This window comes from Oncorhynchus mykiss, unplaced genomic scaffold (assembly GCF_013265735.2).
Source record: "Oncorhynchus mykiss isolate Arlee unplaced genomic scaffold, USDA_OmykA_1.1 un_scaffold_251, whole genome shotgun sequence".
Lineage (NCBI taxonomy): Eukaryota > Metazoa > Chordata > Actinopteri > Salmoniformes > Salmonidae > Oncorhynchus > Oncorhynchus mykiss.
The window spans coordinates 282320-307500 of NW_023493710.1; the positions used below are offsets into that span (position 1 = coordinate 282320).

Genomic DNA, 25181 nt, shown 5'->3' on the forward strand with positions numbered 1-25181 from the left:
CAGAGAGAGAGAGAGAGAGAGAGAGGCTCTTTACAGGCCAGACAGAGAGACAGTTGGGCCTGATATTCCCAAAATACTGTTGAATCCATTTACATCCCAACTGTTTATCTCCTTCAAGTTCACCAGCATCAACACAACTAACACCCCCACTACAAATAAAGACAAATACTACACTGACCCAAAAGACTTCAATAGAGACGTGGACGGGCAAGCTGTCTGTCATACCGGTGGGTGTGAATAGAGAGTGATACTAACCCAAAAGACTTCAATAGAGACGTGGACGGGCAAGCTGTCTGTCATACCGGTGGGTGTGAATAGAGAGTGACACTAACCCAAAAGACTTCAATAGAGACATGGACGGGCAAGCTGTCTGTCATACCGGTGGGTGTGAATAGAGAGTGATACTAACCCAAAAGACTTCAATAGAGACATGGACGGGCAAGCTGTCTGTCATACCGGTGGGTGTGAATAGAGAGTGATACTAGGACGGCAACATGTAGTTTGAGGTTCTCTCTCTCTCTCTTCTTCTTCTCTCCCAACAAACAAACATTTGTCAGCCTCGTGTAGCAGCTTTTTGATGTTGTTTTCACGTTGGATGTGGAGGCTGATGTGTGTTAGTTACTAGCAGGTCAGGTCAGCCTGACAGGAGTTACAGAGGGAAGAGAGAACCTGTGTCTGTGTCTCTAAGGCTTAGTTCCAGTTGTTTTCACGTTGGAGGCTGATGTGTGTTAGTTACCAGCAGGTCAGGTCAGCCTGACAGGAGTTACAGAGGAACACTGTGAGGGGGAAGAGAGAACCTGTGTCTGTGTCTCTAAGGCTTAGTTCCAGTTGTTTTCACGTTGGATGTGGAGGCTGATGTGTGTTAGTTACTAGCAGGTCAGGTCAGCCTGACAGGAGTTACAGAGGGAAGAGAGAACCTGTGTCTGTGTCTCTAAGGCTTGGTTCCAGTTGTTTTCACGTTGGAGGCTGATGTGTGTTAGTTACCAGCAGGTCAGGTCAGCCTGACAGGAGTTACAGAGGAACACTTTGAGGGGGAAGAGAGAACCTGTGTCTGTGTCTCTAAGGCTTGGTTCCAGTTGTTTTCACGTTGGATGTGGAGGCTGATGTGTGTTAGTTACTAGCAGGTCAGGTCAGCCTGACAGGAGTTACAGAGGGAAGAGAGAACCTGTGTTTGTGTCTCTAAGGCTTGGTTCCAGTTGTTTTCACGTTGGAGGCTGATGTGTGTTAGTTACCAGCAGGTCAGGTCAGCCTGACAGGAGTTACAGAGGAACACTTTGAGGGGGAAGAGAGAACCTGTGTCTGTGTCTCTAAGGCTTGGTTCCAGTTGTTTTCACGTTGGATGTGGAGGCTGATGTGTGTTAGTTACTAGCAGGTCAGGTCAGCCTGACAGGAGTTACAGAGGGAAGAGAGAACCTGTGTGTGTGTCTCTAAGGCTTAGTTCCAGTTGGCAGGTTAGTTTCAATATAATTATATTCCCCATCACAAAGCTGTTAGAAAAAGGGGTCTAAGGGCCCGGAGTTCCAACTAAAATAACTAAATCGTACAATCTGGTTACATATGGAATTGTTTTAAGATGGTCCAATCTGACTCGTTAGGACGCTAGAGAAGTATTTGTGAGAAGACCAACAAGGATGTTTCACCACGATCTCTTGACAAACACCGCTGTAGCTCTGTCACCTTCCACCTCAGATGAGGAAGGTCGATTTCACCTCAGATGAGGAAGGTCGATCCCACCTCAGATGAGGAAGGTCGATTTCACCTCAGATGAGGAAGGTAACCTTCCACCTCAGATGAGGAAGGTCGATTCCCCCTCAGATGAGGAAGGTTGATTCCACCTCAGATGAGGAAGGTCGATTTCACCTCAGATGAGGAAGGTCACCTTCCATCTCAGATGAGGAAGGTCGATTCCCCCTCAGATGAGGAAGGTTGATTCCACCTCAGATGAGGAAGGTCGATTCCACCTCAGATGAGGAAGGTCGATCCCACCTCAGATGAGGAAGGTCACCTTCCATCTCAGATGAGGAAGGTCGATTCCCCCTCAGATGAGGAAGGTCGATTCCACCTCAGATGAGGAAGGTCACCTTCCACCTCAGATGAGGAAGCTCACCTTCCACCTCAGATGAGGAAGGTCACCTTCCACCTCAGATGAGGAAGGTCGATTCCACCTCAGATGAGGAAGGTTGATTCCACCTCAGATGAGGAAGGTCTAATTGGAAATGACCTTTAAACGTCAAGCGGTTTGGGATTAAATCCTGACCACAGTCTCTGTTCCAACGACCAGCTGCCGCTGAGAACGAAGCAGTCTATTGGGCATGTAGTAATTCTGTGAAATGCTAGTGTAGTGTAGAGAGTTAAACACATTTCCACTCAACAGGCACTGCAGTTGAGCTCAGAGATCATAAGACCGGGCTAGTGGAAAGGCACAATAGTCGAACCCAGAGAGACACAGATCTCTAGTAGAAAGGCACTGCGGTAGAAAGGCTTTACAGTCGGTTGAAGCTCAGCGGAGTGTGATGCTGCTAGCTTAGCATAAAGCTAACAGGGTGTTTCGGTAAGCTTAGCATAAAGCTAACAGGGTGTTTCGGTAAGCTTAGCACGTAGCATATGCTAGTTTAGCAGTTAGCTTAGCACGTAGCATATGCTAGTTTAGCAGTTAGCTTAGCGTACGTAGCATATGCTAGTTTAGCAGTTAGCTTAGCGTACGTAGCATATGCTAGCGCTAGAGAGTGTTAGGGCAGAGCAATACAAAATAATAAACGCCTTTGTCCATATTTGTTCACCATGTGAGAATCAAGCAATTACAAACAATTAGAATAAAGTACAGAACAACAACAACAACAACAACAACATGATAAAATAAAACAATTCAGTCTTAGTCTGCTGGAGGAGACAGTGAAGTGACAGGCCATGTTCCAGAACAGAACTATAACACATCTAAAAACACCCATAAAAAATACACGTTTTTTTAAATGATACCCAGTATTACAGTATCTGAAAACTAATAGATACCCCCAACAACAAGCAAACTCATCTATGAAGCTAACAGCATGAATGGATTAATGAAAACAACTTTAAAATACAATCTCTTTTAATAATAAATTCAAAACAAATAAAAAGTCTTCAGTAGTTTCTGTAGTATTTTTTTCTTCTCATTTTAGTTTTTATTTTGTTATATTTGTGTTGTTTTAAACTAAAGTTTGAAAAAACAAAGTAAAATGTTATCTTTCTTTTTCTATTTCAGAAAACTAACAACAGAAACATAAAACCTCTTCGGAAATACTTCAGTGTACCTTCAATGTTCTTGTTGCCCAGGCAACAGGGAGGAGAGGGTGGGGGGGGGGTCAGTTGTCAGGGTGATGAAGTGATGTCATAGAAGGTGAGGGGGGGTCCATTGTCAGGGTGATGCAGTGATGTCATAGAAGGTGAGGGGGGGGTCGTTGTCAGGATGATGCAGTGATGTCATAGAAGGTGAGGGGGGGTTCGTTGTCAGGGTGATGCAGTGATGTCATAGAAGGTGGGGGAGGGGGGAGATGTTGAGCGTAAAGCTAAAGGTGAGCACTTCAACCCATGACCAGACCACATCTCCTTCATTGGGTCTTATATGTTTTCTTCTACACAGTCTGCTATACATCAATGTTTCTGATGGGAGTGGATGATTATAGACCCTTGGGATTCCTGAGATACCTACCTGGTCTGGACTAATGCTGTTTTTCTCCTCTACCTGGTCATTAATGGTACCCGCCTGGTGTTCCAGGTCTAAATCAGGCCCTGATTAGAGGGGAACAATGACTGGTGTCTCAGGTCTAAATCAGGCCCTGATTAGAGGGGAACAATGACTGGTGTCCCAGGTCTAAATCAGGCCCTGATTAGAGGGGAATCACGCACCAGGTGTCTCAGGTCTAAATCAGGCCCTGATTAGAGGGGAACAATGACTGGTGTCTCAGGTCTAAATCAGGCCCTGATTAGAGGGGAACAATGACTGGTGTCTCAGGTCTAAATCAGGCCCTGATTAGAGGGAAACAATGACTGGTGTCCCAGGTCTAAATCAGGCCCTGATTAGAGGGGAACAATGACTGGTGTCCCAGGTCTAAATCAGGCCCTGATTAGAGGGGAATCATGCACCAGGTGTCTCAGGTCTAAATCAGGCCCTGATTAGAGGGGAATCACCCACCTGGTGTCTCAGGTCTAAATCAGGCCCTGATTAGAGGAGAACAATGAAACAAAGCAGAGGAACTCTCCAGATTTGAATATGAGCGATATAGGCTCTATTCTATTCATAGAATATATTGTGTGAATGTTGTGTGAACGTTGGAGGAACGTCTGGTCCAGTATTCATTAGGACCAATGTGAACCTGTCAGTAGGACGTTGCATAGACGTTGTTAAAACGTTGAAGGTTTGGCGTGCGTCATAACGTAGCCTCGATGTTGGGCTAACGTTGAAGAACCGACGCAGAGTAGAGTTTGTGTTAAAGGGTCCATTTAGTTTTTCCTTAGTTTTTTGACATTGTGGATGTCCCGTAGACATCGCTGTTGAAGACATTGACTTGACGTGTCGTTATTTGAACGGGGGGGGGGGGGGGGGGGGGGGGGGGGGGGTGATATGTGGGGATGAGGTCTTTTGTAGTTCCTGACGTCGTGACACACAAGTTGTTTGAACGTTGAGTGGTGGTTGAACAGGCGTTGTGGACCAGACAGCTGGTAGCTGGTAGCTGTTGTCAGTAGGTCTGGTAGCTGTTGTCAGTAGGTCTGGTAGCTGGTAGCTGTTGTCAGTAGGTCTGGTAGCTGGTATCTGTTATCAGTAGGTCTGGTATCTGTTGTCAGTAGGTCTGGTAGCTGTTGTCAGTAGGTCTGGTAGCTGGTATCTGTTGTCAGTAGGTCTGGTATCTGTTGTCAGTAGGTCTGGTAGCTGTTGTCAGTAGGTCTGGTAGACGTCGTGGATGGGCACCTGAAACGCTGCGGCAGGGAAGGCCTGGGGCACGGCGTAACCAGCGTACCCTCCGTAGGCTGCAGCGGCCACGGCTGCGTTCTTCTGCAGGGCTGCCAGGGCGGCAGCGTTGTAGTTGGTGATGGGCATGTAGCCTGCTCCGTACAGACCACTGGCCGTGGGGATACGCTGCATGTTGTGGGTCATGGTGTACACTGGTGTGATGGGACGACCCTGAGGGGGGAGAGAGGGAGGGAGGGAGGGAGGGAGGGAGGAGGAGAGAGGGAGGGAGGGAGGGAGGGAGGGAGGGAGGGAGGAGGGAGGGAGGGAGGAGGAGAGAGGGAGGGAGGAGGGAGGGAGGGAGGGAGGGAGGGAGGGAGGGAGGGAGGAGGAGAGAGGGAGGGAGGAGGGAGGAGGAGAGAGGGAGGGAGGAGGGAGGGAGGAGAAGAGGGAGGGAGGGAGGGAGGGAGGGAGGGAGGGAGGAGGAGAGAGGGAGAGAGAGAGAGAGAGAGAGAGAGGGAGGGAGGGAGGGAGGGAGGGAGGGAGGGAGAGAGAGGGAGGGAGAGTTAGTGGATATTATTCAACTTTCAGATTACATTAATTTCATGTTTCACTGTGTGTGTACCTGGTAGGGTGGAGGTGAGGAGACAGTAGGTATAACAGTCTGTGTGTGTACCTGGTAGGGTGGAGGTGAGGGGACAGCAGGTATAACAGTCTGTGTGTGTACCTGGTAGGGTGGAGGTGTAGAGACAGCAGGTATAACAGTCTGTGTGTGTACCTGGTAGGGTGGAGGTGAGGAGACAGCAGGTATAACAGTCTGTGTGTTTACCTGGTAGGGTGGAGGTGAGGAGACAGCAGGTATAACAGCCTGTGTGTGTACCTGGTAGGGTGGAGGTGAGGAGACAGCAGGTATAACAGTCTGTGTGTGTACCTGGTAGGGTGGAGGTGAGGAGACAGTAGGTATAACAGTCTGTGTGTGTACCTGGTAGGGTGGAGGTGAGGGGACAGCAGGTATAACAGTCTGTGTGTGTACCTTGTACGGTGGAGGTGAGGAGACAGCAGGTATAACAGTCTGTGTGTGTACCTGGTAGGGTGGAGGTGAGGAGACAGTAGGTATAACAGGTTGTGTGTGTACCTGGTAGGGTGGAGGTGAGGAGACAGCAGGTATAACAGTCTGTGTGTTCTGGGCTGTGTGGTCGTGCTGCAGGGCCAGGGGGTTAATGAGGTGTTCCACAGAGTGATGCATCTTCCCTTCCTCCATCAGCTTGGCTCCCTGGAACACCGGGTACTGGCCTCCTAGAGCCTGCAGGCCCACTGCGCACACACACACACACACACACACACACACACACACACACACACACACACACACACACACACACACACACACACACACACACACACACACACGTACAGACACAGACACACACACACACACAGACGTACACACAAAACCCCAGAATGAGAGTCAGATTGGGAAATGCCACTATGAGATGTCAAAGACATTGAGAGTAGAGTTTTAACAGGACAGAGTTTGTGTGAGAGAGAGAGAAAAGAGAGAGAGAGGAGAGAGAAGAGAAGAGGGAGAGAGAGGAGAGAGAGAGAGAGAGAAAAGAAGAGGGAGAGAGGAGAGAAGAGAAGAGGGAGAGAGAGGAGAGAGAAGAGAGAGAAGAGAAGAGAAGAGGGAGAGAGAGGAGAGAGAAGAGAGGAGAGAGAAGAGAAGCGGGAGAGAGGAGAGAGAAGAGAAGCGGGTGAGAGAGGAGAGAGAAGAGAAGAGGGAGAGAGAGAGAAAAGAGAGAAAAGAGAGAGAGAGAGAGGAGAAAAGAGAAACTGGAGAGAGAGGAGAGAGAAGAGAAGAGGGAGAGAGGAGAGAAGAGAAGCGGGAGAGAGGAGAGAGAAGAGAGAGAGAGGAGAGAGAAGAGAAGCGGGAGAGAGAGAAGAGAGAAGAGAAGAGGGAGAGAGGAGAGAAGAGAAGTGGGAGAGAGGAGAAAGAAGAGAGAGAAGAGAAGAGGGAGAGAGAAAAGAGAGAGATAGGAGAGAGAAGAGAAGCGGGAGAGAGAGAAGAGAGAGAGAGAAAAGAGAGAGAGAGCGAGAAGAGAAGAGGGAGAAAGAAGAGGAGAGAGAGAAAAGAGAGAGAGAGAGGAGAGAGAAGAGAAGCGGGAGAGAGAGAAGAGAGAGAGAGAAAAGAGAGAGAGAGAGAGAGAGAGAGAGAGAGAGAGGAGAGAGAGGAGAGAAGCGGGAGTGAGAGAGAGAGAGAGAGAAAGAGAATGGAGTTACCCAAATTAGTGTTAGCCTCTGTTGGTTGGGGTGTGATTCGGATTAAAATGGTGCTTAGCTCTTGATTAGACCCCCTTCACACACAAACACGCTAATACACACACACACACACACACACACACACACACACACACGCTAATACACATGCCAACACAAGGTCACTCATTGTTTCAGATGGACAAAAGTCCACTGTGTTTCTCTGATCCAGTTTATTCCAGAGACTGAGAGAAGGATTGTGGGGGATTGAGCAATCACGTCCAGATTAGGAGAATCAGATTATTGTTCCAGACCGGAGATACACCTAACAGAAACCTAAATGAACCAATGAGTGACATTTAAATCAGAAGAGGTAAAAAGGGGGGGGGGGGGGGGGGTCAGAGATTGTTGACCTCTGACCCCCTTGATCTGACGTGTTGAGGAATTTACAGTAAAGGAAAAACACATCACCATCATCACCAAGAGAGGTTTTTGTTTTTCTCTCCTGGTCTGAATAAGGGATAGTAGGACAGAGCAGGTAAAACAGAAGGATGAAATGGAAAGAGAGAGAGAGAGACAGACAGCCTCTCTGAGAAGAACGGCTTGCAGTTCAACTCCAGTCCAGGAGAGGGGGCAGTAGTGTCTCTTAGCTTTTTTTCCCCAGAAAGCTGCGATCTGTCAACGGTGACCTGAGCTGCAGAAAAGGTAATCTATCAGCTGATATTAAAGTATTATAGTGAAAATCTATGACCCATCAATTCATCCTCAGGCTTCCTATATCTCATTTCCTGTCTGCTATTTCCTGCCTGCTGCTGCCCTCTGGGAACTGGAGTTGAGCAGTGGAAAGACGACAGTAGGGAGTAAGTTTAGACCAGTAGAGAGTTAGTTTAGACCAGTAGGGAGTTAGTTTAGACCTGTAGGGAGTTAGTTTAGACCAGTAGAGAGTTAGTTTAGACCAGTAGGGAGTTAGTTTAGACCAGTAGGGAGTTAGTTTAGACCAGTAGGGAGTTAGTTTAGACCAGGCATGGTTTAGACCAGTAGGGAGTTAGTTTAGACCAGTAGAGAGTTAGTTTAGACCAGTAGGGAGTTAGTTTAGACCAGTAGGGAGTTAGTTTAGACCAGTAGAGAGTTAGTTTAGACCAGTAGGGAGTTAGTTTAGACCAGTAGGGAGTTAGTTTAGACCTGTAGGGAGTTAGTTTAGACCTGTAGGGAGTTAGTTTAGACCAGTAGAGAGTTAGTTTAGACCAGTAGGGAGTTAGTTTAGACCAGTAGGGAGTTAGTTTAGACCAGTAGGGAGTTAGTTTAGACCAGGCCTGGTTTAGACCAGTAGGGAGTTAGTTTAGACCAGTAGGGAGTTAGTTTAGACCAGTAGGGAGTTAGTTTAGACCAGGCCTGGTTTAGACCAGTAGGGATTTAGTTTAGACCAGGCCTGGTTCAGACCAGTAGGGAGTTAGTTTACACCAGGCCTGGTTTAGACCAGTAGGGAGTTAGTTTAGACCAGGCCTGGTTTAGAGGTATCTTTCACTGACTTGAGCCAGGCTTGAGCCAGGCTTGAGACAGGAAGGAGACAGGAAGGAGACAGGAAGGAGACAGGAAGGAGAAAACTGAAGGAAGCAGGCGGCGGTATAGGGGACAGTTTAGGGGGACGACGGGGGGGTACGACGGGGGGTACGACAGGGGTGTGACTGACTTGTGCAAGGCTTGATGCCCAACGGGTTGACTGAGGCAGTCAGCTCCATAGAGGGTATCAGCTCGTAGGCCTTGTTGTCGGGGCCCTTGGCTTTGCCTTCATGGTACCGGCTGTAGATACCCCGCCCAGCAGAGTAACCACCCAGGTATGACCCCCGGGGGCCGGGGGCACGGCTACCTGTCGTCGCTCGGCCACGACCTCGCACAGCACCTGCTGGAGATGGGCCACAGTGGGGGGGGGGGGGGGCTGTTTAGGGTCACGCTTCAATATAAGGGGCATGGGATATGTTTAGGGTTCTGCTTAGCACAGGGCCCAGCGTCGTCAGGGTTTAACCGGGGGAGGTCGTCATTGTAAATAAGTTTTGTTTCATAGGTTTGATATCTTCACTATTATTCCACAATGTTATTCTACAAATAGTTGAAAAAAATAATGAAAAACCCTTGAACGAGTCGGTGTGTCCAAACTTTAAACTGGTACTGTATATGTAGATAGATATTTTATAATATTCTGCCCCAGACATTACTACGAGCCCGTCCTCCCCATTTATAGTGCCACCAGCCTCCTGTGGCACTGAAGTTCGTTATTGCTATCCGTGATCCTTGGGATGTCACTACCCTAAACCCCTACCCTACCCTTAGCCCCTACCCTACCACCAACCTCCTGTGGCACTGACGTTCGTTATTGCTATCCGTGATCCTTGGGACGTCACTACCTTAAACCCCTAACCTACCCTAGACTCTTACCCTAAACTCCTACCCTACCCTAAACCTCTACCATACCCTAAACCCCTACCCTACCCTAAACTCCAACCTAGACTCCTACCCTACCCTAAACCCCTACCATACCCTAAATCCCCACCCTACCCTAAACCCCTACCCTACCCTAAACTCCTATCCTATCCTAAACCCCAACCCTAAAACCTACCCTACCCTAAACCCCTACCATACCCTAAAACCATACCCTAAACACCTACCCTAATCTAAACCCCCTACCCTACCATAAACTCCTATTCTAAACACCTACCCCAAACCCCTAGACTAAACTCCTAACTGAAACCCCTACCATAAACCCTACCCTACTCTAAACTCCTACCCTACCCTAAACCCCTACCCATACCCCTACCCTACCCTAAACCCCACCCTACCCTAAACCCCTAACCTAAACCTCTACCCTAAACCCCTACCGTACCCTAAACCCCTACCCTAACCCTTACCCTACCCTAAACCCCTACCCTAAACCCTACCCTAAACCCCTACCCTACCCTAAACCCCTACCATAAATCCCTACCCTAAACCCCTACCCTACCCTAAACCTCAACCCTAAACCCCTACCATAAACCCCTACCCTAAACCCCTACCCTAAATCTCTACCCTAAATCCCTACCCTAAACCTCTACCCTAAACCCCTATCCTAAATCCTAACCCCTACCCTAAACCCTAAACCCCTACCATACCCTAAACCTCTACCCTAAACCCCTACCCTACCCTAAACCCTAAACCCCTACCATACCCTAAACTCTACCCTAAACCCATACCCTAAACCCCTACCCTAAACCCCTACCCTAAACCCTAAACCCCTACCCTAAACCCTAAACCCCTACCCTAAACCCTAAACCCCTACCCTAAACCTCTACCATAAACCCCTACCCTAAACCCTAAACCCCTACCCTAAATCCCTACCCTAAACCCTAAAGCCCTACCCTAAACCCCTACCCTACCCTAAACCCCTACCATAAACCCCTACCCTAAACCCCTACCGTACCCTAAACCCCTACCCTAACCCCTACCCTAAACCCCTACCCTAAACCCCTACCCTAAACCCCTACCCTACCCTAAACCCTAAACCCCTACCCTACCCTAAACCCCTACCCTAAACCCCTACCCTAAACCCCTACCGCACCCTAAACCCCTACCCTAACCCCTACCCTAAACCCCTACCATAAACCCCTACCCTAAACCCCTACCCTACCCTAAACCCTAAACCCCTACCCTAACCCCTACCCTACCCTAAACCCCTACCCTAAACCCTAAACCCCTACCCTAAACCCCTACCCTACCCTACCCTACCCTAAACCCCTACCCTAAACCCCTACCCTACCCTAAACAAATCCAATGGGGTGATGTCCGAGAGTTGGGACGTCCCAATGTCCAGTTTGGACATTTCCCGTCAAAGTGTGAAGCCGTTGTTGGGGGGGGGGGGGGGGGGGGGCTGCTATGGGGCGTCATTTTACACGTTTTGTCAGAGGTGCAAAAATATATATATACTGTACATTGTCTATGTTTATCTAGTCATTAGTTTGTGTGATTCCAACACTGGTAGAACATCTAGTAACTGAAGTTGTCAAGGAGTGTGGGAGACATCGTGGGGTCTGACAGTTTGTCTGATTCCAACACTGGTAGAACATCTAGTAGTTGAAGTTGTCAAGGAGTGTGGGAGACATCGTGGGGTCTGACAGTTTGTCTGATTCCAACACTGGTAGAACATCTAGTAACTGAAGTTGTCAAGGAGTGTGGGAGACATCGTGAGGTCTGACAGTTTGTCTGATTCCAACACTGGTAGAACATCTAGTAACTGAAGTTGTCAAGGAGTGTGGGAGACATCGTGGGGTCTGATAGTTTGTCTGTCTACTAGCGAACTAAAGAGGTGATGGAACAAGGGGAAGTTGTTATAGAAACCCAGAGAGAGGAGTTGGTCACATGACCAGGAAGTTGATGTTTCATTGGATAAGCGAGTGTAAAGGAGTAGCCAATAAGGATGGAATAGATTACCATTGGTCTGTATCATTGGGCCTCCTTTGGAGAGAAAACCAGAACACAGTGATTACAGTCAACGTCTGGACGGATTAGTTGGAATCGGCCCAAATGGAACCCTGTCCCCTATGTAGGGCACTACTTCTGACAAGGGCCCATAGGGTTAGAGCCAATAGGGCTCTGGTCGATAGTAGTGCCCTGCAAATGGAATAGAGTGCTACTTAGGACACAGATTAGTTGAGCTGCCACCCAGACACCTGCCAGCATCACTCATCACAGGGGACGGGCTCAGCACTTAAAAGGGGGACACTCTGCAATATGTCGTCCTCAGAGGTTACTTACAGAGAGACGCTTCCTGCTTAGAGACAGTGAAGGACAGCAGAATCCTAATCTGCCAATACTCCAGACAGCCACTAGGGGATCCTCTCAATGCAGGTATAGAGTCCCACAGTGGAGGTGTCATAATACCCATAAGACCTAGCGGTCAAATAAGGAAATGATTCCAATCTTTGTTTTTTCCACCATTCATTTTCCAATAAGGGATTTTAGAAACAATTCAAATAAGGGCTGTGTTTTGTGTAGGTTTAACCTGCCGTGGTGTTTTGTGTAGGTTTAACCTGCCGTGGTGTTTTGTGTAGTTTAACCTGCCGTGGTGTTTTGTGTAGGTTTAACCTGCCTTGGTGTTTTGTGTAGGTTTAACCTGCCGTGGTGTTTTGTGTTTAACCTGCCGTGGTGTTTTGTGTAGTTTAACCTGCCGTGGTGTTTTGTGTAGGTTTAACCTGCCGTGGTGTTTTGTGTAGGTTTAACCTGCCGTGGTGTTTTGTGTAGGTTTAACCTGCCGTGGTGTTTTGTGTTTAACCTGCCGTGGTGTTTTGTGTTTAACCTGCCGTGGTGTTTTGTGTAGTTTAACCTGCCGTGGTGTTTTGTGTAGGTTTAACCTGCCGTGGTGTTTTGTGTAGGTTTAACCTGCCGTGGTGTTTTGTGTTTAACCTGCCGTGGTGTTTTGTGTTTAACCTGCCGTGGTGTTTTGTGTTTAACCTGCCGTGGTGTTTTGTGTAGGTTTAACCTGCCGTGGTGTTTTGTGTTTAACCTGCCGTGGTGTTTTGTGTTTAACCTGCCATGGTGTTTTGTGTAGTTTAACCTGCCGTGGTGTTTTGTGTAGGTTTAACCTGCCGTGGTGTTTTGATGACCCTGTAAATCTCTCTATGACAAGGTAGACTTTTATCAATATATTCGGCTCTATTTACTCTCAGATTTGAACATGCTAATTAGCATCAATGTAGACATCATGCAAAACTACAAATCCCTGCAAGATCCTGCAGGTCTCTAGCTGACACCTTTCCTACCAGGTATTGATCCTGCAGGTCTCTAGCTGACACCTTTACTACCAGGTATTGATCCTGCAGGTCTCTAGCTGACACCTTTCCTACCAGGTATTGATCCTGCAGGTCTCTAGCTGACACCTTTACTACCAGGTATTGATCCTGCAGGTCTCTAGCTGACACCTTTACTACCAGGTATTGATCCTGCAGGTCTCTAGCTGACACCTTTACTACCAGGTATTGATCCTGCAGGTCATCTCTGATACCTGTACTACCAGGTATTGATCCTGCAGGTCTCTAGCTGACACCTTTACTACCAGGTATTGATCCTGCAGGTCTCTAGCTGACACCTTTACTATCAGGTATTGATCCTGCAGGTCTCTAGCTGACACCTTTACTACCAGGTATTGATCCTACAGGTCATCTCTGATACCTTTACTACCAGGTATTGATCCTGCAGGTCATCTCTGATACCTTTACTACCAGGTATTGATCCTGCAGGTCATCTCTGATACCTGTACTACCAGGTATTGATCCTGCAGGTCATCTCTGATACCATTACTACCAGGTATTGATCCTGCAGGTCATCTCTGATACCATTACTACCAGGTATTGATCCTGCAGGTCATCTCTGATACCTTTACTACCAGGTATTGATCCTGCAGGTCATCTCTGATACCATTACTACCAGGTATTGATCCTGCAGGTCATCTCTGATACCTTTACTACCAGGTATTGATCCTGCAGGTCATCTCTGATACCATTACTACCAGGTATTGATCCTACAGGTCATCTCTGACACCTTTACTACCAGGTATTGATCCTGCAGGTCATCTCTGACACCTTTACTACCAGGTATTGATCCTGCAGGTCATCTCTGATACCATTACTACCAGGTATTGATCCTGCAGGTCATCTCTGACTCCTTTACTACCAGGTATTGATCCTACAGGTCATCTCTGATACCATTACTACCAGGTATTGATCCTGCAGGTCTCTAGCTGATACCATTACTACCAGGTATTGATCCTGCAGGTCTCTAGCTGACACCTTTACTACCAGGTATTGATCCTGCAGGTCTCTAGCTGACACCTTTACTACCAGGTATTGATCCTGCAGGTCATCTCTGATACCATTACTACCAGGTATTGATCCTGCAGGTCATCTCTGATACCTTTACTACCAGGTATTGATCCTGCAGGTCATCTCTGATACCTTTACTACCAGGTATTGATCCTACAGGTCATCTCTGATACCTTTACTACCAGGTATTGATCCTGCAGGTCTCTAGCTGATACCATTACTACCAGGTATTGATCCTGCAGGTCATCTCTGATACCATTACTACCAGGTATTGATCCTGCAGGTCTCTAGCTGATAACATTACTACCAGGTATTGATCCTGCAGGTCTCTAGCTGACACCTTTACTACCAGGTATTGATCCTAGTTCTTCACGGGAGCCACATTAGATAGTTAATCCAGAGATTTGTAGTTCTTTACGAGAGCCACATTAGATAGTTGATCCAGAGATTTCTAGTTCTTTACGAGAGCCACATTAGATAGTTAATCCAGAGATTTGTAGTTCTTTACGAGAGCCACATTAGATAGTTAATCCAGAGATTTGTAGTTCTTTACCAGAGCCACATTAGATAGTTAATCCAGAGATTTGTAGTTCTTTACGAGAGCCACATTAGATAGTTAATCCAGAGATTTGTAGTTCTTTACGAGAGCCACATTAGATAGTTAATCCAGAGATTTGTAGTTCTTTACGAGAGCCACATTAGATAGTTAATCCAGAGATTTGTAGTTATTTACGAGAGCCACATTAGATAGTTAATCCAGAGATTTGTAGTTATTTACGAGAGCCACATTAGATAGTTAATCCAGAGATTTGTAGTTCTTTACGGCAGCCACATTAGATAGTTAATCCAGAGATTTGTAGTTCTTTACGAGAGCCACATTAGATAGTTAATCCAGAGATTTGTAGTTCTTTACGAGAGCCACATTAGATAGTTAATCCAGAGATTTGTAGTTCTTTACGAGAGCCACATTAGATAGTTAATCCAGAGATTTGTAGTTCTTTACGAGAGCCACATTAGATAGTTAATCCAGAGATTTGTAGTTCTTTACGAGAGCCACATTAGATAGTTAATCCAGAGATTTGTAGTTCTTTACGAGAGCCACATTAGATAGTTAATCCAGAGATTTGTAGTTCTTTACGGCAGCCACATTAGATAGTTAATCCAGAGATTTGTAGTTCTTTACGGGAGCCACATTAGCAGCTAATTAGCATTTAATTTGAGGGGGGGTGGGGCGGGGGGTAAAAACATGAATAAAAGATTTACACAGTTATCAAAACGTCACACCAGGGTAAACTGACACGAAACAACAGCCCTTATTTTAAGTGTTTCTAAAAAATATCCCCTTTGGGGAAAAATGATTGGAACCATTTCCTTGTTTGACCGCGGGGTTTTATGGGTATCATGACTCATACTGTGGTACTCTATATGTCTCAAAGGAGGGAAGAAACTAGGAAGACACAACAGTGGCCATCTTGGGAATATTGTCGTTCTCGGTAGTCGCTAAGCAGGAAGTCACCCCGCTGTATCCTGTGACGTCATATTGCGGAGCGTCCCATTTTACCTCTCTAACAGTTATCGATGCTGATCGGTGATTTATAACCAGTAAATGATCAATAATCATTTAGAACACCTATTCATCAGATTCATCAATATCAATATTCATCACGATCATCTACTAATCACATGTATTCGATGAGGTGGATTCACCATTGGTTACATTTACAACAGCACACCCCATCTAATCTACACATCAGTTACGTCTGTAGTGCAAAAGGCTACGTTTATACAGGCAGCCCAAGTTTCGAGCTAAAGAGCTGATCTGATTGGTGTAAAAAAAATTAGAAAAGAACAAACAAGATCAGAATGTGACTGTCTGTGTAAACGCAGCCACAGAGAACCAGAAGGAAAGGACACTACAGACACTATTATCTAATCTATTATCTATTATCTAATCTACACTCTATTAAGATCAGAATGTGACTGTCTGTGTAAACGCAGCCACAGAGAACCAGAAGGAAAGGACTCTAACCTTTGATGAAGTAGTCCCTGTTGGGTCCGATCAGCGTGTTGTAAGGGTACCCATAGTAGGTGAGGGTGTAGGGGTCACACTGGTACACGTAGTTCTGCTGGACTGGTTCCGGAGCTGCCACGGCCGCGGCCGCTGTAGCGCCCCCTTTAGATGCCTTCTGGTAACGCGTGTACTGCTCCTTGTCGACAGGCTTAGCCAGGGTGACCTCGATACAGGACCCCTCCACCTCCGTCCCGTTCAGGTGGTCCATGGCAACCACGGCATCGTCACGGGACGAGAAGTGGACGAAGGCGTAGTCGCGGATCTTCTTGACACGTTCCACGCAGCCCTGGTTCCACTGGCCAAACACCTAGAACACAAAGACATGTTAATACAGCCTGGGTTCCACTGGCCAAACACCTAGAACACAGAGACATGTTAATAGAGCCTGGGTTCCACTGGCCAAACACCTAGAACACAGACACATGTTAATACAGCCCTGGTTCCACTGGCCAAACACCTAGAACACAGAGACATGTTAATACAGCCCTGGTTCCACTGGCCAAACACCTAGAACACAGAGACATGTTAATACAGCCCTGGTTCCACTGGCCAAACACCTAGAACACAGAGACATGTTAATACAGCCCTGGTTCCACTGGCCAAACACCTAGAACACAGAGACATGTTAATACAGCCCTGGTTCCACTGGCCAAACACCTAGAACACAGAGACATGTTAATACAGCCCTGGTTCCACTGGCCAAACACCTAGAACACAGAGACATGTTAATACAGCCTGGGTTCCACTGGCCAAACACCTAGAACACAGAGACATGTTAATACAGCCCTGGTTCCACTGGCCAAACACCTAGAACACAGAGACATGTTAATACAGCCTGTGTTCCACTGGCCAAACACCTAGAACACAGAGACATGTTAATATAGCCTGGGTTCCACTGGCCAAACACCTAGAACACAGAGACATGTTAATACAGCCCTGGTTCCACTGGCCAAACACCTAGAACACAGAGACATGTTAATACAGCCCTGGTTCCACTGGCCAAACACCTAGAACACAGAGACATGTTAATACAGCCCTGGTTCCACTGGCCAAACACCTAGAACACAGACACATGTTAATACAGCCTGGGTTCCACTGGCCAAACACCTAGAACACAGTGACATGTTAATACAGCCCTGGTTCCACTGGCCAAACACCTAGAACACAGAGACATGCTAATACAGCCTGGGTTCTACTGGCCAAACACCTAGAACACAGACACATGTTAATACAGCCTGGGTTCCACTGGCCAAACACCTAGAACACAGAGACATGTTAATACAGCCCTGGTTCTACTGGCCAAACACCTAGAACACAGAGACATGTTCATACAGCCCTGGTTCTACTGGCCAAACACGTAGAACACAGAGACATGTTAATACAGCCTGGGTTCCACTGGCCAAACACCTAGAACACAGAGACATGTTAATACAGCTTGGGTTCAACTGGCCAAACACCTAGAACACAGAGACATGTTAATAAAGCCTGGGTTCCACTGGCCAAACACCTAGAACACAGAGACATGTTAATACAGCCCTGGTTCCACTGGCCAAACACCTAGAACACAGAGACATGTTAATACAGCCTGTGTTCCACTGGCCAAACACCTAGAACACAGAGACATGTTAATACAGCCTGTGTTCCACTGGCCAAACACCTAGAACACAGAGACATGTTAATATAGCCTGGGTTCCACTGGCCAAACACCTAGAACACAGAGACATGTTAATACAGCCCTGGTTCCACTGGCCAAACACCTAGAACACAGAGACATGTTAATACAGCCCTGGTTCCACTGGCCAAACACCTAGAACACAGAGACATGTTAATACAGCCCTGGTTCCACTGGCCAAACACCTAGAACACAGAGACATGTTAATACAGCCTGGGTTCCACTGGCCAAACACCTAGAACACAGTGACATGTTAATACAGCCCTGGTTCCACTGGCCAAACACCTAGAACACAGAGACATGCTAATACAGCCTGGGTTCTACTGGCCAAACACCTAGAACACAGACACATGTTAATACAGCCTGGGTTCCACTGGCCAAACACCTAGAACACAGAGACATGTTAATACAGCCCTGGTTCTACTGGCCAAACACCTAGAACACAGAGACATGTTCATACAGCCCTGGTTCTACTGGCCAAACACGTAGAACACAGAGACATGTTAATACAGCCCTGGTTCCACTGGCCAAACACCTAGAACACAGAGACATGTTAATACAGCCTGGGTTCCACTGGCTAAACACCTAGAACACAGAGACATGTTAATACAGCCCTGGTTCTACTGGCCAAACACCTAGAACACAGTGACATGTTAATATAACCTGGGTTCCACTGGCCAAACACCAAGCAACCAATCAACTAATCCGTCAATCAATCAATAAATCATTAAATCAACCAATCAATCAACCAATCAAACAGTCACTAAACCAATCAATCAGTAAATCAACCAATCAATCAGTAAATCAACCAACCAATCAGGAAATCAATCAATCAACAAATCAATCAGTAAATTAACCAATCAATCAGTAAATCAATCAATCAACCAATCAATCAGTAAATCAACCAATCAACCAATCAATCAGTAAATCAACCAATCAATCAGTAAATCAACCAATCAATCAAACAGTCACTAAACCAATCAATCAGTAAATCAACCAATCAATCCGACCTGTCGCAGTGTGTCCTCGCTGGTCTCCATCATCAGGTTCCTGACGTATAGAATCTTCACGGTCTCCATGACGTCCTCGTCCACGTCTATCTCCGGCTCCGCCCAGTCCACGGCGATCTGGTGCCCCCACAGCTGGATCCTGCCGGGCATCAGCTTCCTGCGCGCCATGGCCGCGGCACGGTGACTCTCATACTCCACGAAGGCAAAGCCCCGGTTCTTCATCTTGTCCGCCGCGCTGGCGTACACTATGACGTCCAGGACGCCCTCCGTCACCTTGGACACCTCCTCCAGGATCTCCTCTCTCTTCTTGGTTTTGGGGATGCCCCCGATGAAGAGGCGACAGTTGTCCACAGAGCAGCAGACCCCTAGGAGGCGTCCGGGACGCACCTCGTAGTTGTTGAGTTCCCGCACGGCGCGTTTCGCCTGGTGTTTCTGTGTGTACATGACGAAGGCGTAGCCGCGGTTCTTACCGTCAAAGTCCATCATCAGACGCATCTCGTAGATCTGACCCGCCGACTCGAACACCGGGACCAGCTCGTCTTCGTAGACGTCCCGGGGGATCTTACCCACGAAGATCTCACAGCCGCGTGGCGGGGAGGCGGATTCCCAGCCCGGCGGAGGGCCGTATTTCCTCTGACCGTTCTCCTGCACCATGCCGTAACCCGTACGCTCCATCAGAGACACTAGGGCCGCTTCGTTGTGGGCCCCGGACACACCCTCGGGCACTGTGATTGGTCCGTGCGGGGAGTGATGGGAAGGGCCTGGGGTGTTGGAACCGGAAGGCGCTGGGTTATTACTCATGGCTGAAGAGGAGGAGGCGGGATCTTCGGCTGTCATTCTGACTAAACCATCCAATCAGATGTGGTGCCTGAGAGAGAGAGAGAGAGAGAGAGAGAGAGGGAAAAAGATACATTCATTATTTTCTATTGGCTAAACGAGGGATCGGGTCACATTTGATGGACAGAGAACCAACTACATCAGTGATGCTAGAACATCGTGGAATAGCTAACTAACAGATGTAGAGGAAAAGACCAGTAGACTGGATGTTTTATCTACCTGTCTAGAACCAGTCTAGAACCAACTACATCAGTGATGCTAGAACATCGTGGAATAGGTAACTAACAGATGTAGAGGAAAAGACCAGTAGACTGGATGTTTTATCTACCAGTCTAGAACCAGTCTAGAACCAGTCTAGAACCAACTACATCAGTGATGCTAGAACATCGTGGAATAGGTAACTAACAGATGTAGAGGAAAAGACCAGTAGACTGGATGTTTTATCTACGTGTCTAGAACCAGTCTAAAACCAGTCTAGAACCAGTCTAGAACCAGTCTAAAACCAGACTTAGAACCAGTCTCGAACCAGTCTAGAACCAGTCTAGAACCAGTCTAGAACCAGACTAAAACCAAACTAAAAACCAGACTAGAACCAGACTAGAACCAGTCTAGAACCAGTCTAAAACCAGACAAAAAAACAGACTAGAACCAGACTAGAACCAGTCTAGAACCAGACTAAAACCAGACTAAAAACCAGTCTAGAACCAGTCTAGAACCAGTCTAGAACCAGACTAAAACCAGACTAAAAACCAGACTAGAACCAGACTAGAACCAGTCTAGAACCAGTCTAAAACCAGACAAAAAAACAGACTAGAACCAGACTAGAACCAGTCTAGAACCAGACTAAAACCAGACTAGAACCAGTCTAGAACCAGTCTAGAACCATTCTAAAACCATACTAAAACCAGACTAAAAACCAGACTAGAACCAGTCTAGAACCAGACTAAAACCAGACTAGAACCAGTCTAGAACCAGTCTAGAACCAGACTAAAACCAGACTAAAAACCAGACTAGAACCAGTCTAGAACCAGACTAGAACCAGTCTAGAACCAGTCTAGAACCAGTCTAGAACCAGACTAAAACCAGACTAAAAACCAGACTAGAACCAGACTAGAACCAGTCTAGAACCAGTCTAAAACCAGACAAAAAAACAGACTAGAACCAGACTAGAACCAGTCTAGAACCAGTCTAGAACCAGTCTAAGAACCAGTCTAGAACCAGTCTAGAACCAGTCTAAAACCAGACTAGAACTAGGGTCACAATAGAGAACATCACAGCCTTATGAAATCTAAAGGTTGTGATATTTTGGCTAATGAGTTACGTACAGTAGAGCACAACACGGGTCACATGACCAACATACACCGTCCTATGAGAACCCAGCATCCATAAAACCAGGAACGATACAGTAAAATAATGAACTTCCTCCTTTCATTCCTCTCCTCTCCTCTCCTCTCCTCTCCTCTCCTCTCCTCTCCTCTCCTCTCCTCTCCTCTCCTCTCCTCTCCTCTCCTCTCCTCTCCTCTCCTCTCCTCTCCTCTCCTCTCCCCTCCCCTCCTCTATCTCGATCAATCCTTTATCTGTCTGCTTTACAGTCCTGTGTTGCTGAGCTGTTTGACCTTTGACCCCCAGGATACAGAATGAGGTCATAAAGCTCTGATCAAGGTTCATCGCCTGGGTCACATGCTGTGTGTGTGTGTGTGTGTGTGTGTGTGTGTGTGTGTGTGTGTGTGTGTGTGTGTTAGACTACCAGGAGCAGTTGACAAAGGGTCACAGAGAACAATCACAAATCCTCTGTTACTGACCAGCCCGTCGTGTGTGTGTGTGAACATAAACCTCTTACTCCTCCCCCTCAATGAACAGAAAACGATTTAAATCCTCAACACTCCTTGGTAACACAACAACACCCTCAGTGTAGTGGTGTCTGAGGGAGTCTCCTCTATCAGACAAACCACTACACTCAGATTACTACATGTAGGGTGTCTCCTCTATCAGACATCACTACACTCAGATTACTACATGTAGGGAGTCTCCTCTATCAGACACCACTACACTCAGATTACTACATGTAGGGAGTCTCCTCTATCAGACACCACTACACTCAGATTACTCAGAGTCTCCTCAACAACACCCTAGCCCTATGTAGTTCACTACCTTAGACCAGGGTCCATAGGGAATAGGGCACCACTCTCTATGTAGTTCACTACTTTAGACCAGGGTCCATAAGGAATAGGGCACCACTCTCTATGTAGTTCACTACTTTAGACCAGGGTCCATAGGGAATAGGGTTGAATTTAGTACAAACCCACTCTGGTCAGGTATCAACAAGGCCAAATAAACATGATTGGGTAGCTGGATGGGATGGAGGGAGGGAGGGAGTGATGTAGAGAGGGAGGGAGGGATGTAGAGAGGGAGGGAGGGAGGGAGGTAGAGAGGGAGGGAGGGGGGTAGAGAGGGAGGGAGGTAGAGAGGTAGAGAGGGAGGGAGGTAGAGAGGGAGGGAGAGAGGTAGAGAGGGAGGGCGGGCGGGAGGGAGGTAGAGAGGTAGAGAGGGAGGGAGGGAGGTATAGAGGGAGGGAGGGAGGTAGAGAGGGAGGGAGGTAGAGAGCGAGGGAGGGAGGTAGAGAGGGAGGGAGGGAGGGGGGTAGAGAGGGAGGGGGCAGAGAGGTAGAAGAGGGAGGGAGGGAGAGAGGTAGAGAGGGAGGTTGGTAGAGAGGGAGGGAGGTAGAGAGGTAGAGAAGGAGGGAGGGAGGGAGGTAGGGAGGGAGAGAGGGAGGGAGGGAAGTAGAGAGGGTGGGAGGGAGGGAGGTAGAGAGGGAGGTATAGAGGTAGAGAGGGAGGGAGGGAGGGAGGTAGAGAGGGAGGGATGTAGAGAGGGAGGGAAGGAGGTAGAGAGGGAGGGAGGGAGGTAGAGAGGGAGGGAGGGAGGTAGGGAGGGAGAGAGGGAGGGGGGGAGAGATGTAGAGAGGGAGGGAGGGAGGTAGAGAGGGCGGGAGGGAGGGAGGTAGAGAGGTAGGGAGGGAGGTAGAGAGGGAGGGAGGTGGAGAGGGAGAGAGGTAGAGAGAGAGGGAGGGAGTGAGGTAGAGAGAGAGGGAGGTAGAGAGGGAGGGAAGTAGAGAGGGAGGGAAGTAGAGGTAGGGAGGTAGAGAGGTAGGGAGGTAGAGAGAGGGAGGAAGGTAGAAAGAGAGGGAGGTAGAGGTGGAGGGAGGTAGAGAGGTAGGGAGGTAGAGAGAGAGGGAGGAAGGTAGAGAGAGAGGGAGGTAGAGAGGTAGGGAGGTAGAGAGGTAGGGAGGTAGAGAGAGAGGGAGGAAGGTAGAAATAGAGGGAGGTAGAGATGGAGGGAGGTAGAGAGGCAGGGAGGTAGAGAGAGAGGGAGGAAGGTAGAGAGAGAGGGAGGTAGAGAGAGGGAGGTAGAGAGGGTGGGAGGTAGCGAGGTAGAGAGAGAGGGAGGTAGAGAGGGAGGGAGGTAGAGAGGGAGGGAGGTAGAGAGAGAGGGAGGTAGAGAGGTAGAGAGGGGCGTAGAGAGGGAGGGAATGAGGTAGAGAGGGAGGTAGAGAGGGAGGTAGAGAGGGAGGGAGGTAGAGAGGGAGGGAGTGAGGTAGAGAGAGAGGGAGGTAGAGAGGTAGGGAGGTAGAGAGGTAGGGAGGTAGAGAGAGAGGGAGGAAGGTAGAAAGAGAGGGAGGTAGAGATGGAGGGAGGTAGAGAGGTAGGGAGGTAGAGAGAGAGTGAGGGAGGTAGAGAGAGAGGGAGGTAGAGAGGGAGGGAGGTAGCGAGGTAGAGAGGGAGGGAGGTAGAGAGGGAGGGAGGTAGAGAGAGAGGGAGGTAGAGAGGTAGAGAGGGGCGTAGAGAGGGAGGGAGTGAGGTAGAGAGGGAGGTAGAGAGGGAGGTAGAGAGGGAGATAGAGAGGGAGGGACCATTTACAAAGGTATAAACTGTTACACGGCCACGCAACCATGGTAACTCACTCTCATTTGGCAAAACCCAATAACACACACACACCTGTAAGCCCATCCAAGGACCCACACACCTCACCCTGAGAGAAGAGGACAGCAGGGTCAACTCACCCTGAGAGAGAGTGAGCTACACAGGGTTTTCCTATAGGGACAGCTGAATACAGGGTTTTCCTATGGGGACAGCTGAATAAAGGGTTCTCCTATGGGGACAGCTGAATACAGGGTTCTCCTATGGGGACAGCTGAATAGCCTAACAGGGTTCTCCTATGGGGACAGCTGAACAACCTAACAGGGTTCTCCTATGTGGACAGCTGAATAACCTAACAGGGTTCTCCTATGGGGACAGCTGAATAACCTAACAGGGTTCTCCTATGGGGACAGCTGAATAACCTAACAGGGTTCTCCTATGGGGACAGCTGAACAACCTAACAGGGTTTTCCTATGGGGACAGCTGAATACAGGGTTCTCCTATGGGGACAGCTGAACAACCTAACAGGGTTCTCCTATGGGGACAGCTGAATAACCTAACAGGGTTATCCTTTCGGGACAGCTGAATAACCTCACAGGGTTCTCCTATGGGGACAGCTGAACAATCTAACAGGGTTCTCCTATGGGGACAGCTGAATAACCTAACAGGGTTCTCCTTTGGGGACAGCTGAATAACCATAATAACCTGTTTCCATTAGGTGTAACTACAGTCCATAATAACCTGTTTCCATCAGGTGTAACTACAGTCCATAATAACCTGTTTCCATCAGGTGTAACTACATTCCATAATAACCTGTTTCCATCAGGTGTAACTACAGTCCATAATAACCTGTTTCCATCAGGTGTAACTACAGTCCATAATAACCTGTTTCCATTATGTAACTACAGTCCATAATAACCTGTTTCCATTATGTAACTACAGTCCATAATAACCTGTATCCATTATGTAACTACAGTCCATAATAACCTGTTTCCATCAGGTGTAACTACAGTCCATAATAACCTGTTTCCATCAGGTGTAACTACATTCCATAATAACCTGTTTCCATCAGGTGTAACTACAGTCCATAATAACCTGTTTCCATCAGGTGTAACTACAGTCCATAATAACCTGTTTCCATCAGGTGTAACTACAGTACATAATAACCTGTTTCCATCAGGTGTAACTACAGTCCATAATAACCTGCTTCCATTATGTAACTACAGTCCATAATAACCTGTATCCATTATGTAACTACAGTCCATAATAACCTGTTTCCATTAGGTGTAACTACAGTCCATAATAACCTGTTTCCATTAGGTGTAACTACAGTCCATAATAACCTGTTTCCATCAGGTGTAACTACAGTCCATAATAACCTGTTTCCATCAGGTGTAACTACAGTCCATAATAACCTGTTTCCATTATGTAACTACAGTCCATAATAACCTGTTTCCATCAGGTGTAACTACAGTCCATAATAACCTGTTTCCATCAGGTGTAACTACAGTCCATAATAACCTGTTTCCATTATGTAACTACAGTCCATAATAACCTGTTTCCATTATGTAACTACAGTCCATATTAACATGTTTCCAACAGGGGTAACTGCAGTCCATAATAACCTGTTTCCATCATGTGTAACTACAGTC

The 25181-nt window shown here is 47.5% G+C and overlaps 1 protein-coding gene and 2 long non-coding RNA genes across 11 annotated transcripts in view; 1 reads left to right on the top strand and 2 right to left on the bottom strand.

Annotated features, from left to right (window-relative positions):
- Nucleotides 1–831: 831 nt before the first annotated feature.
- LOC118948726 lies at nucleotides 832–2153 on the bottom strand. 3 transcript variants are annotated; one of them, XR_005042204.1, is made up of 3 exons: nucleotides 2115–2153; nucleotides 1294–1709; nucleotides 832–1165 (listed from the first exon to the last, which is right to left on the bottom strand). It is a non-coding gene; the product is annotated as an uncharacterized LOC118948726 (long non-coding RNA). The 3 variants fall into 3 exon arrangements; XR_005042202.1 differs by lacking the exon at nucleotides 2115–2153 and adding an exon at nucleotides 1735–1850 and having other exon boundaries at nucleotides 1294–1684; XR_005042203.1 differs by lacking the exon at nucleotides 2115–2153 and adding an exon at nucleotides 1760–1830.
- LOC118948727 lies at nucleotides 1634–2670 on the top strand. The gene is made up of 2 exons (XR_005042205.1): nucleotides 1634–1698; nucleotides 1749–2670. It is a non-coding gene; the product is annotated as an uncharacterized LOC118948727 (long non-coding RNA).
- Nucleotides 2671–4575: 1905 nt separating this feature from the next.
- LOC118948728 (RNA-binding protein 47-like) overlaps nucleotides 4576–25181 on the bottom strand; it is a 55495-nt gene continuing 34889 nt past the window's right edge. For 2 of the 7 annotated variants that reach the window (XM_036973461.1, XM_036973462.1), the window contains exons 2-7: nucleotides 18776–19643; nucleotides 16052–16400; nucleotides 11636–11659; nucleotides 8868–9080; nucleotides 6060–6238; nucleotides 4576–5158 (exon numbers count right to left, since the gene is read on the bottom strand). In XM_036973461.1, coding sequence (XP_036829356.1) covers nucleotides 4913–5158; nucleotides 6060–6238; nucleotides 8868–9080; nucleotides 11636–11659; nucleotides 16052–16400; nucleotides 18776–19612 — 1848 coding nt within the window. In that variant the 5' untranslated portion in view covers nucleotides 19613–19643 and the 3' untranslated portion in view covers nucleotides 4576–4912. The remainder of the gene's footprint in view (nucleotides 5159–6059; nucleotides 6239–8867; nucleotides 9081–11635; nucleotides 11660–16051; nucleotides 16401–18775; nucleotides 19644–25181) is intronic. The other 5 variants (XM_036973463.1, XM_036973465.1, XM_036973466.1 and 2 more) reach the window with 5 other exon arrangements.